The sequence below is a fragment of the Syngnathoides biaculeatus genome, chromosome 5 (genome assembly GCF_019802595.1).
Source record: "Syngnathoides biaculeatus isolate LvHL_M chromosome 5, ASM1980259v1, whole genome shotgun sequence".
NCBI lineage: Eukaryota > Metazoa > Chordata > Actinopteri > Syngnathiformes > Syngnathidae > Syngnathoides > Syngnathoides biaculeatus.
Genome location: NC_084644.1, coordinates 12,966,439 through 12,978,794, shown reverse-complemented (window position 1 = coordinate 12,978,794; position 12,356 = coordinate 12,966,439). Strand labels below are relative to the sequence as shown.

The window sequence follows — 12,356 nt, the reverse complement described above, 5'->3', positions numbered from 1 at the left end:
CTGTGAAGGCTATCCCATCTGAGGCAATACATCCTGGACTGGTCACCTAGTCAGTTGGAGGGGACATATAGACAAATATCTACAGTATTCACATTCACACCTATGAACAATTTAGCATCGGTTTTTTGGGGATATGGAATGAAGCCGTAGTACTCCACAATGAAACGCCCGAGCCATGACTCAAACTCAGAAACTTTCGTGTGCGAAGGTATCCGCTAGTATCACCATGAATCACGAGAAGAAAAAAAAAAAAACAACAACAAAACTTACAGTTGTTGTTTAGAGAAATTAACCATAAAACTGAATAAAAATCATATAAAGTGACTACTACTAGTCACATAAACTGTTAGCAACTTCTTTGAGAGATTTTACCAGTATTTGTTTTGGCATCACTTCCTGTAGGAATTGATGTTCAGTTGATGGATGACAATGATGTTGAGTTTGTCACTATTATATATGTTATTTACTTTATGTACATAGTGTTTGAAGCAACTGTCGTAACTGTAATTTCAAAATTACGTAAGTAAAACAAAAAACCTCGCTCACTTGTCAAGGCTCATGTCATACAAATGCAGTAATGGAGACAGAAGACAAGAAGACTTTCAAAGCTATTGTCACTAAGAGATGTTTGTGTATAATTGATCTTCACTGCTACCAATAAAAGATACTGTGTGTACATATAGTGTCTTTTCTGATATACTAAAAGAAATACTTGTGCTCAGGCGAAGCAAAATTAGCAGCATTTGTAGCAAAATCTTCCCTCATCAGGGCAAAGCAACTTAAGTCTGCAACAAGCGCATGACCGATTGTCAAATCGAGTTAAATCAATATTGCCCTTCGTTAGCATTTAGCCAGCGCTGAAACGTGCCGTTGTTGTCTAGACACAAAAGTAGCATTGTTGTAAGCTCGCCACATGACAAACAGGAGGTGCAGCGTAAGACAAAATGTTTTTGTTTTTGTTGGTGTTGTACATGATTCTTCCCGCCCGGGTAGTTTTCTGTTTTGAGTGTGAACTAATCAACAATGACATTAACGTTTGTCAATGTGAAGTATAAATCTTCCCACCCTATGTGCCGTCCGCAGAGATGAAAACGAGACGCTGCGGCATGAAGGTTTAAACTGGTGAGGAATGCTCTCCACATTTCCCCTTAGTCCTCCTCTTCCCTTTTCCCATCACCACCACCACAGCACATTCTTGTTTGCAGCAAATGAACTAATCAAATTAGATCCAGAGCAGAGAGAAGCGGCCTCCTTCCTCCTCCCCTTCCCTCCTGCCCCACCAATCCCTGGTGATTCTCCTCGCTCTTGATGTGTGAGACGCAGATGTAGCGCTCCCTCAGTGCTGACCCTCATCCGTTGTTGTTAACCCTGCAACTTGTTCTCCCGTCAGGAATTAAAAATTAGGTCGCCGTGCTGCGTATGGAAACATCTCCAGACCCGCTCTGCTTTCGTCTCACACGCGTCCATAGCGGATATGTTATTTGTGTAGATAACAAAATGATGCAAACTCTCCGGATACTTTATTAGGTGCGCGAGCTGACGAGATTCACTTAAATCCGCTTTCACACAAAGATCCTGCAAAATTGCTTCATTAAGGCTTCAATGCACACACAGACATGGACACTACACACCAATTTTTACATTGGCAGTGTGAGAATGGCTATATCCAATATTTTGCCATAACACAAGATCCAGCCTGTATCCACTTTTGCCTTTTATGCAGAACTAAGAATGCAACAGTCCCTCTTTTTTCAGACAAATTAGATGTACAGGTACTTGCGTTTGTGTACTCGTTGTAATTTGAATTTAGTATTGTTCAAAAATGTTAACTTTTCTGAAATAAAGCATGTTTCACTCATGAAACACTTTTTACAATGACAGTTCATCATTACAATATAATACTAGCACAGTAAATTTGACATATAGCAAATCATCAGACAAAGCAAAACAAACAGAACAGAATGAATCATTACAACTGTATAGGATGTTAATCTAAGAATTCCAATACAAATGTTAATTCCCATAGTAATCCATTTTAGAAAAATAACTTCTAGGAAACTGACACAGAAATGCATGCATTTACTTAAAATACAGTTTTAGCTCTGCAGCACATATACATCTGCAAGTTAGTACAATGGGAAGAAAGTGCATTTATCATCTATTCCAAAAGTATAATTTGCAGTCACAAAAGTCCTGTAATGTATTTTTTAAAATTATATCTACTCATAAACGGATTACATGGCTGTTGGCTAACACTAAAGGCACTGAATGTTAGGCTAGTGATATTGCTGTGTATAGTATCAGAATTATACTAGTACCAATAGTGTATAGACTATAGAATCCCAGTTATAGTTATATAAACACTTGATTTCAGTTGGGTTTAGGGGGCCATTAGTTTTTCACGAAGGGCAAGGTGACGTGTTTTTCTCTTAATAAAAGAAATCGTTAAAAAACACCATTTATATTTGTCTGGTAATTACATTTGTTTGAGGATCTTAAAGTGGGGAAAGTGAAAAAAATCTAACAATTTAAAGAGGGGCCTAATACCTTTTCCATCTCTTTACTGTACCTTAGAGTGGTGTGTGTCTCTGTGAAAGCATGCAGTAATGCAATAATGTCCTGGTTCTCTGGGTTCTGTATGAAAGGCACAGGTTGATAATTTTTTTTTTGCTGGTGGAAAGCTATTTTGCGGCTCTTTATATGAAATTGTATCATTAATAGATATACGGAATGGTGGTAGATACCCTTCATCCTTTTTGCACGGTTGAAAACACTTTCACTGCCGTGTCTTAATTAACGGAATACCTGAGGGAAGACGCCTAGACAAGAGACAGTTGTCTCATTAGTCGGCAGCTCAGGATGCCAGAACACAGCTTCCGTCGTCGTCACTGTTGTTTTACGGCACAGTAAAACGGCACACCTTCCCCTTAGTGTCGCACCTGGAAAGCTGAGAAGGTTGTTGGAGCTCAAGGCGCATATTTAGGACTGTGTGAAAAAAGCTCGGTGAAGCTCCCACGATTAGGAAAATATTTGCAAGATAACAGCCGCGAACAGTTTTTAAGTGAATGTGAGGGCTCACAGTGGGTGCATGTGTGTCAGAGATGGGAGATATTATTGTGTATTGATAAACAAGCATGTGTGTGTGTTTTGTGTCTTTGAAGGAAAATGGATGGGCCGCGAACCCCGCGAGATGAAAGGAGGAGAGCGCAACATAATGAAGGTGGGTAATTAGCCGTGATTGCGCCCTTTTCACTTGTCTGACGGCGCAACACAAAACAGGCGCTGTTTAAATGAATGTGGCCCGACAGTTGTGTTCTCAAAGTGCCCACTAGAAGCTGCTGTGGAGCTGTCCTAGCCCAGCATCTCAAAGAAAAATGACCACTTCCTGTTTTTTTTTTTTTTTAGTTGAGAGGCGGAGGAGGGACAAAATCAACAACTGGATTGTGACACTCTCCAAAATCATACCTGACTGCAACATGGACAGCACCAAAACCGGAGCAGTAAGTTGTCATTTTAATCACCCTACCCCAAGTCCAGACTAAGTCAGTCAAGTAATCCTTAAAAAGAAAAGTTAAATAAATGTTAGGAGGTGATTGCTGTGACCCCCTCCCCTTCAAAAACATCACAGTTCAGTATATATCTGGGTTTTAAATGAGACAGGCTACTCACTAAAAATTAAAATGCACTGTAACCTACACCAGTGAACTTAAAGGTCAAGTGTCATCCCTATAAACATTCCAAAATAGATATTGTAATGAAAAATATAGATATTGTAATGAAAAATACAGATAACGTTATTCACTTCAATGTCTATACGAAAAAATAAATATGAGCGGAGAGCGCTTCATCCATGCGCAAAGTTAAGGAAGTGTCATTCGACATCCAATTGGTCACCACATTGGCTGAATTTCCTGTCCGTGACGTCAACCCGGACATTCGCCATTGAAAACACGCTGTGGCCCCTACTGTGGGAGACGAACACGCCCCTTCTGACACAGAAGCTCTTTTCAAAGAAGAGAACATCTCACAATCGAGTGAAGTTACCACGGCAATATTACCCTATTGTTTCGAGCCATATTCAGATGATATGTGATCACGACCAAACCGCCTCCCTGTCCGATCCACTTACACGGCGGATATGAGTCCTCGCGGCCCGGCGCTGCAACGAGCCACCCCGGCCGACAAGACCGGGCCGGCCGAGCCAGCTAGCCTTGTCGCAGCGGCGACAGACACCCAGAGAGTATGTATGAGCCAGCCTGGCCGAAGCCGTGCTCGTCTGTGAGGCACCATGCGGCAGCCTTCGCGGGCGAGCCCGATGCGGAGGCTGTCCAACGCGGACATCGACACATTTAGCACCCCTGTCATACATATGCAGATCTTCTGTTACATTATGAGAGATGGATTACGTGGTCACTCACAAACTATTATTTTTTTTTAGTAGCTATATACGCACCTATCTGTCATTTGGAAACCACAAAGGTCTTGACCTTTGCACCCGTTCAATCCATTTTTCACAACGAATCGGGTCCCTTGCAAACTTGAAGAGAAAATCCATCCTCCCGAATGTTCAAGCAATGTCCAGCATTGCGACGGGCCGGCATTTTGGCTAACACGAAGGAACAACGAGCTACCTTCCCGGAGGTAAAACTAATAGAAACAAACTGCCATGTACGTACCTTGCTGCTTCTCAAAAACAAATCCCTCGAGAAGATTTTCATGGCGGGAGTTACAAAGAGCTGTATACGTCAAAATCATGTTTTGTGGTGAAAAAACACATGGGTCCATGTTGGCTGCCGTTTTTTCATTCATAACATACTGAAAATCATGCATTTCATGATGGTGGCCCTTTAATTTCTTTGACTCTTTGAATGCACCTGTACAACTGTTCAATGAGCTAAATGAGAACGCTAACAGTCGGTGTTTGATCCTTTATGGAAGTAGATTAGTGCTACCAGGATTTGAATTTGAAATGGAAAGTGAAATAGGTTTTGAATTTTAAATGCCACAGAAAACAGGATTTGAATTTGAAATGTAAAGTGATCACATTTTCAATAGTTGCTACAATTCTCTGTCTGAAATTCAACTGGGTACAATTCGCTGTCTAAAATTCACCGTTTGTTCCACCTGGCAGAACACCCAGCCAATTACAGTTATGCTTTTTCGTCATGTGACGTCACATACTAAGAAAGCCTAACTGGATTCGGTGGCTGTACGCTTCCGACCTGAAATGGTGGCACAGATGGTGAATTTTAGACAGCAAATTGTAGCCAGTTGAATTGTTAACATTGAAAGGTTACACTGAAATACAACGATTGAAAATGTGATCATGTTACATTTCAAATTCAAATCCTGGTGGCACTAATCTACTTCCATAATCCTTGAACATTTCCAAGAGTGTCCATTTTTCAGTAGGTAGGTAGATAGAAATGTTATTCTTCCTGTGAAGAAAATTAGATTGTCACAGCAACAATATTTTCAATTACACCAAAATAATCAACCAACAAAGGGGAAAGGTGGGGTGGGGGCACATACAAGAGTAACATTTGAGAGTTATACAAGGATATTTTTCAATCTAACCAGGAAGAAAAGGAGCCAGATTTAAGGTGTTGCCTGTTGGTCTTTGGCAAGTAATAAATAATGAAAGTAATGTAGTACAATAATGCCACAGCAGTATTTATAACTCGTGCAAGATGGAAGTATCTTACTGACATACAATGACATATCCGTTATTATAATACACCCAGTACGTCTTATACATGAAAAACACGTTACTATTCATTCTGTTTATGATAGTGCACATTGAAGTCTTGTTTGAAGACCGAGTGCAATAACAAAGTCATGAATATTGATGAATGAATGGAAGTCATATATAATGTGAATGTTAATCACTGCCAGTCCTCCATCTTAACGTGGATATTTGAATTCAACAGTTGTCAATGGCATTGATATGCAGGGTTCTTGTTTGATGTGTGTCCCGCATCTGAGACGCATAAAAATGACCAGGGACGTATAAAGTGAAATCAGTCTGCATCTGAAGATGGAATGATATGGTTTAATATTCCATTGTGGTGCTGGAATTTTTTTTGGCAAGACTTTGCTCCAGGGTGCAGGTTAAAAAAAAAAAAAGCACGTGTCCACCTATACGCCCAACCACTTCAGGAAGAAAAAAAAATTCTACAACTAGAAACAGGACACATGAAACGCATCTATCTGATCTGTAAACCGATCAGAGATCGCAAAGGGCAAGAGGGACCTCTCTGATTTGCCAGTTTCTTGTTAGTTTGGAATTATAGACTCCTTTTCCCAATGACAAAAAGATAGAGGGCACTGTTTAATTAGCAGTTCTAATTGAACCAGAATTGTATTGCTCTATTCAGGGATCAAACACCTCTCATCAATTTTCCTGTTCAGCTCCTTGTTAGAGAACAGGAAGTTGTGCTAAAGGAACTGAAGCATGAAACAGTTGGAAAGATGAATTCAAATATTTAAAGGTTGAATTCAAATATTTAAAGGTTAAATTAGTGAATTGTATGTCTTAGAGAATTTTTTTTCCATATCAAAGCTTTGGTTATACTTTAAAAAAATGACATCTTACCATAAATAATCTCTTCAAAAATGACACTCTTCTCCAGTTGTGTTGAAGCAGTGTAATGTTAATCAGTATTTTTCATTTGTTTTGTGTAAATAATGTAACTCTAGAGATTTTGCATGCATCAAAAATATTATCAAAGCTTGTGATATGAAGCTCATGTTGCCCGTTCAGTGTTCACACTTAGTTAAGTTTGATGGAAGTGCCCTATGATGTGTGCGTGATTAAATATTTAATCATGAATGATTAAATATTAAATATTGAATCATGTAGATTTCCATATTATTATTATTTCATAATTATTATATTATTATTTAATATTTTTGCTGATTTTAATTGAAACATTTAAGATTGAAGCCATATAACCTAACCTCTACGGTCACATTTAATGAATTAGAGGTCTTAAATTTGTCTTAGTTAATTAAACCAGCAGATGCCCTGGTTTTAAATACTTTCTATGAATGAAAGCAGATATAAATGTTTCACACTTGTTTTATAGGCAACAGCAAAAATATCCCAAATCTAATTTCAAAAATTAAAAATATGAAGTTCATATCATGCATTTTTGGAAGGCTGAAATTCACAACACAAAAATCCTACTTTTCTTGTCCTTCCAGAGCAAAGGCGGCATCCTGTCCAAAGCGTGCGACTACATCCGTGAGCTGAGGCAGGGCAACCAGAGGCTACAGGATAGCCTGAAGGAAGTGGAGAGGATCCAGGTGGACAATGAGCTCTGTAGGCAGCAGGTATGGCAACACGAGCCAGGAAATATTTTGGAGGTTTTTGCAAATTCACTTCCAAATTGAAATATATTTTTTATGGCTAGCTATTATCATTTGGGAATAATTAAGTATATTACTGTTGCCAAATTGAGCTACTTCCACCAAAACATTGAAAAACAATTACAGAAATGACAATCTTTTCTTCACTGATGCAGACACAACACATTCCGAATGGTAATAATATTGATGGGCCTTTTTTTCTTTATTTTTTTATTACTTTTACACTCAAAACCAAAAACAAATAGTTAATGGGTGCATTTACAGTTTATAGGTTAAAAAAAGAGAAAACAGTCTTCTTAATATGATTAGCCATTTTTACTACTACTACTAATACTGTAATCATATGTCAAGTCACCGACACATAAAAGTAAAAAAACAAGAAAAAGTACATTTTATATTCCATGGTGTCCCACCAGTCATTTTATTTTTAATCAAATGTTTTTCATTTCTCTCACGGGTGATAACAGTTTCCATCCCTCCCTCCCTCTATATAAGTGGTTTTTACTATGATTGACTTGTCGATTTCGTGCGATGACACATCCAAATAAAGTCAAACAAGAATGTATTTTAACAGGTTTAATATAACAAACATTTAGTAAAGCCAACATTACTCTGTTACCACAGAAAGCATCGCGAATGCCTTTCATTGTAGATTTTGAGTATGACAACAGTCAAACTTTTTAAATATTTTATTGAATGGGTGTGACGATGAAATAGGCTTTATCGACATATTTGCTTTGGTGGCCTCCTTTAAGTCCCCCCCCCCCAAATACATACATACACACACACACACACACACACACACACACACACACATATATATATATATATATATATATATATATATTATATATATATATATATATATATATCAACAATCATTTCTGGAATCCTCCTCGAAATGTGAGTTTGACATTCACCGGTATTGACGTACTATATCAATTGATAATCCCCTTCCTTGGTTTTGACTTGTGGGCCGCAGAGTTATAATCTCAATTCACATTACTGGACAAATGTATTAGGACACATGGAAAAAACAAATATAAACATCCATCTATCCATTTATTTTATGTACTACTTATCTTCTCTAATGTGGCAGGTGTGCTGGAGTATATCCCAGCTGACTTTGGGCAACCTCTATATAGTATATGAACAATTATACAGCTTTAATGCCATCTTCTTTTGTTTTTCCTTCTGTTAAAACTTCACAGGTTAACATAATTGTACGTTAAGTCCTTGAGAAGTTGTTTTGTGGTTACATTATTCCGTCTGTCCATACAAATGCAGTGGGAGCTCGAAATACAAGTGTCCCAAATTAGTATGAATTTCCGAGCCGTTGCTCGGTCGATTGTTATTTATTTATTTATTCCAGTTAAATTTTTTAGTAAAGTCAAACATGAAACTGAGAATTCCACTTTGTGTGTTGAAACCGCATAAGATCGTCACTATCTTAATGCTAACACACAATGTGATACACCATTGACTGGCCAACGAAACTACCATTACCGTAATTTCCGGCCTATAAACTGCGACTTTTTTCACACTCTTTCAACCCTGCGGTTTATGCGGTGATGCGGGTAATTTGTGCATTTTTTCTAACGGCTGCAAGGGGGGAACTCGAGCGAAAAAGGAAAGAGTGAGGCCGATGGAATATATGTGCTGAGGAAGTGACTTTTTTACCAGTCCGGCCCTGTTAGCGCTGCCCTAGCGTTAAACTCTCTGTGTACCATTTTTCTTTGTAAATATCTTCTGTTTCAATGTGGGTTTCAATGTGGCCACTTGCAGCTTTTTCACAGCTGCGGTGTATGTATGTAACAAATGGTATTTCCTTTACAAATGTATTGGGTGAGGTTTAAAACAAGATGGACTCTGTTAGCTGGGATTTAAGGTAATATTGTGGTAGTTATAAACCTCTAAACAACTAATATTTGACCACCAACGGTACATCCATTCATTTTCTGTACCGCTTATCCTCACTAAGGTCGGGGGTGTGCTGGATCCTATCCTAGTTATCTTTAGGTGAGAGGCTGGGTTAACGCTGAACTGATCATGAGCCAATTGCAGGTCACACATAAATGAACAATCATATGTACTCACGTTCACACCTACAGGCTGTTTAGTCTTCCATTAACCTGGCACACATTTTTGGGATGTGGGAGGAAACTGGATTATTGGGAGAAAACCCACACAGGCATGGGGAGCGCATGGAAACGCCACACAGGTGGGGAGAGGATACGAACGGTACAGTAACACATAAAGATAAAGCAAATTACAATATTGCTAGACACATATTCTTTGTGGTATGCAAAAGAAAAAATAATAGCGGCTTTTCTATGTCAGGTATCGCCTCCGCAAGTCACTTTTTGCAGCTCTCATTCACGATGTATCACATTAACATATGTCCTTGACACCAATTGGTATACTTTCCTGATAGCCAGGGCTTTGGTGACATCTTGTGGCATATTGGGGTGTTCCAAAAACATTACGGTGCTGCAAATAGGTGAGTTTTTCAGCAAATAGCTGAGAATTGGTTCCACTGAAATAGAAAGTGAATTGTCTGGGGGGGGCTCTATGTATAATGTTACATGGTAGGATTAGGGTTAGGTTAGGGTTGGTAACGATAAACCGATGCGACCGGATAGCCATTCGTCAAGACAAGAGATAAGACTGTATCGGTAGCAGACGAGACTATAAATAAAAAATCCACAAGAAACCCTTAGATAAATTGTTTGTTGGGCCGTGTTATCGCGAAGGTCGGAATCGTTTGCCCGAAGTTTTATGATTTCCATTTCGTAAAATAAGAGGAAGGAAATGTTGTTTACAACCAAACACTGGAGTGGTGAATGCTAGTGACACTATTAGTTTAACTGCATTTCTCCTTAGTGTCACTATTTTAACATCAAATGGGCTTTCAGTAGTTAAGCTACTTTCATGGTCACAGTGATAGCAAAGTAACTTTGCCCCAGGAGTTGCAAACATTGAGCGCAATATCACATTATGTACCTTATCTCAAGTCCGCCGTCGACAATGAGGCCGGCAGCGAAATGTGCGCCGTCAATTGTAAACATTCACACAATATGGAAAATGTAGGTACATCTCGGAAATTTCCTTGGGGTGCAATGCCTCGAATGGTATGCTGTTTGAAACCTCCCCCCCACAAAAATCCTCCTGAGTCCTTTTTTGTCTTCTTCTTCGTCTGTCTCCTCTGTCAAGATCCAGGAACTGAAGAACGAGAACGCTTTGCTGAGAGCGCAGCTCCAGAAGCACGGTATCGAGATGTTGGGGGAGACGCCACCGCCGCAGTCCCAATGAAGGAGCCGCCCCGCCGCTTCAGGAAAACAAACAAAAGACTTGTTGAGATTCACATTTCATGAATTTGCTGGGGATACCCTCCCCATGGCCTCACCCAGGCCGAACTTGACTCTTCTGACGAGACTCAACCACCTTGGAAGCAACAACACCCTCCTGCTGAACCCTGCCTCACTCAAAGACGATGACATTTAATTTCATTAAGTCTGTGCCCCCCCCCATCCGTCCCCCACTCCCCAACCTGCCCTGACGATGATCATCATTATCGTTACTTTAGACCATTAGTTGATGCTTTCTGACTTCTTTATTAATGTCCTTTTTTAGCTGATTTAATTTATTACTCTGCATGGTGACAAATTGTTAGATGGAGAGCAGTTACACGGACGAGACCCCGAAAGAGTCAACAATTAGTCACTCAATGTCTTTGACGCAGGACGTTTTTGTGGGCGCCGTTCGTGTGTGCAATCGTGACACTCGACTCGGGGGTGTGGGTGGGGAAGGAATACTTGAAATGTTGGGCATTTTGCATAAGAATCCCACTGTGTATGACACAGAGGGAAAATGAGACGTAAGCATAGGAAATGGGTGGAGGGGCCAACGGCACCCCACTCTCCCTCCTGCCCTGAGGAGACCTGCAAAACCATCTCTCTTTTGCTCAGCTCCGCAATAATTGGTTGACCATGCAGTCACTTCTAACCCCGTGTGAATGAAAATAACAGCATGATTCTTTTTTTTCTTTTTCCCCTTTGGTGGAGTTGGGGGGGTAATATCCACTGATCTATTCTCATCACTATGTAGGCCCCCTGAGCCAAAACAGGAATGATGGGTGTTTTCTGCTGCAACAGAATGTGAAGTCGAGGCGACTCATGCTATTGTTACACAGACATTCGCTAATTTTCAAATCATCAAAATCTTATGTTGTGGCTGATTACTCCCCACTCCCTCCCCTCAAATCTGCATTGAAATGGCTAAATGAAGAAGACAAACGTTCCCCAATCCGTTTCCGCCCTCTACGTAGCAGCCTCACTGTCTCTCAGGTTAGATTGTAAGAAATCTTTTCTATGTAAAATAGGTTGAAAATAAATATTTACCTAGCTATTATCCTCAACATGAATCGATTGTCACTCAGCCACACCACTGAAAATTCACTCACTTACCAAAGAGCGCGTAAGAGTATTAGTTAATGTGTGCGTGGATGCAAAAACTGAAAATTGCTTAAACCTGGTACATGCATAAATATAATCGTTTGTGTTCTGATTTTAACTCATCCCAAACAACCACAACAAAACACCAAGACTATCTTGTGTCTTATAAGATTATCACATGAAAATATCCTTCGCTCTGAGGTGTGTTAAGAAAGAACCAGTCCCAATAATAGGCTCCAAAATGGGTTGGGGTTGACGATCTTTATTATGAAACGTGTTCAATATTTACCACCTGAAATTTTTATGGGAATGGGAAACCAGACTCCTTCCAAGTCATAACTGGGAATTGTCACGTGAAACAGAATGCAGCCAATCACGATGCAACTAAAAACAAACGTCCTACCTGATGTCACAATTTGTACAAGTGGATTCCCCAGAGATCAAGAATTATTTCCAAAAATGAGTCTTTGACATCACCGTTCTCCAATATTCCCACATCCGGTCTCTTTGGCAACACATCTTTCAGGCCCC

The 12,356-nt window shown here is 39.7% G+C and overlaps 1 protein-coding gene across 2 annotated transcripts in view; it reads left to right on the top strand.

Moving 5' to 3' along the window:
• The window catches only part of LOC133500936 (upstream stimulatory factor 2), a 25,461-nt gene extending 13,673 nt beyond the window's left edge, over positions 1 to 11,788 (top strand). The window contains exons 7-11 of one of the 2 annotated variants that reach the window (XM_061820228.1): positions 1,084 to 1,122; positions 3,162 to 3,220; positions 3,406 to 3,500; positions 7,207 to 7,335; positions 10,585 to 11,788. In XM_061820228.1, the coding sequence (XP_061676212.1) occupies positions 1,084 to 1,122; positions 3,162 to 3,220; positions 3,406 to 3,500; positions 7,207 to 7,335; positions 10,585 to 10,683 (421 nt within the window). In that variant the 3' untranslated portion in view covers positions 10,684 to 11,788. The remainder of the gene's footprint in view (positions 1 to 1,083; positions 1,123 to 3,161; positions 3,221 to 3,405; positions 3,501 to 7,206; positions 7,336 to 10,584) is intronic. The other variant, XM_061820229.1, reaches the window with a different exon arrangement.
• The last annotated feature ends 568 nt before the right edge of the window (positions 11,789 to 12,356 follow it).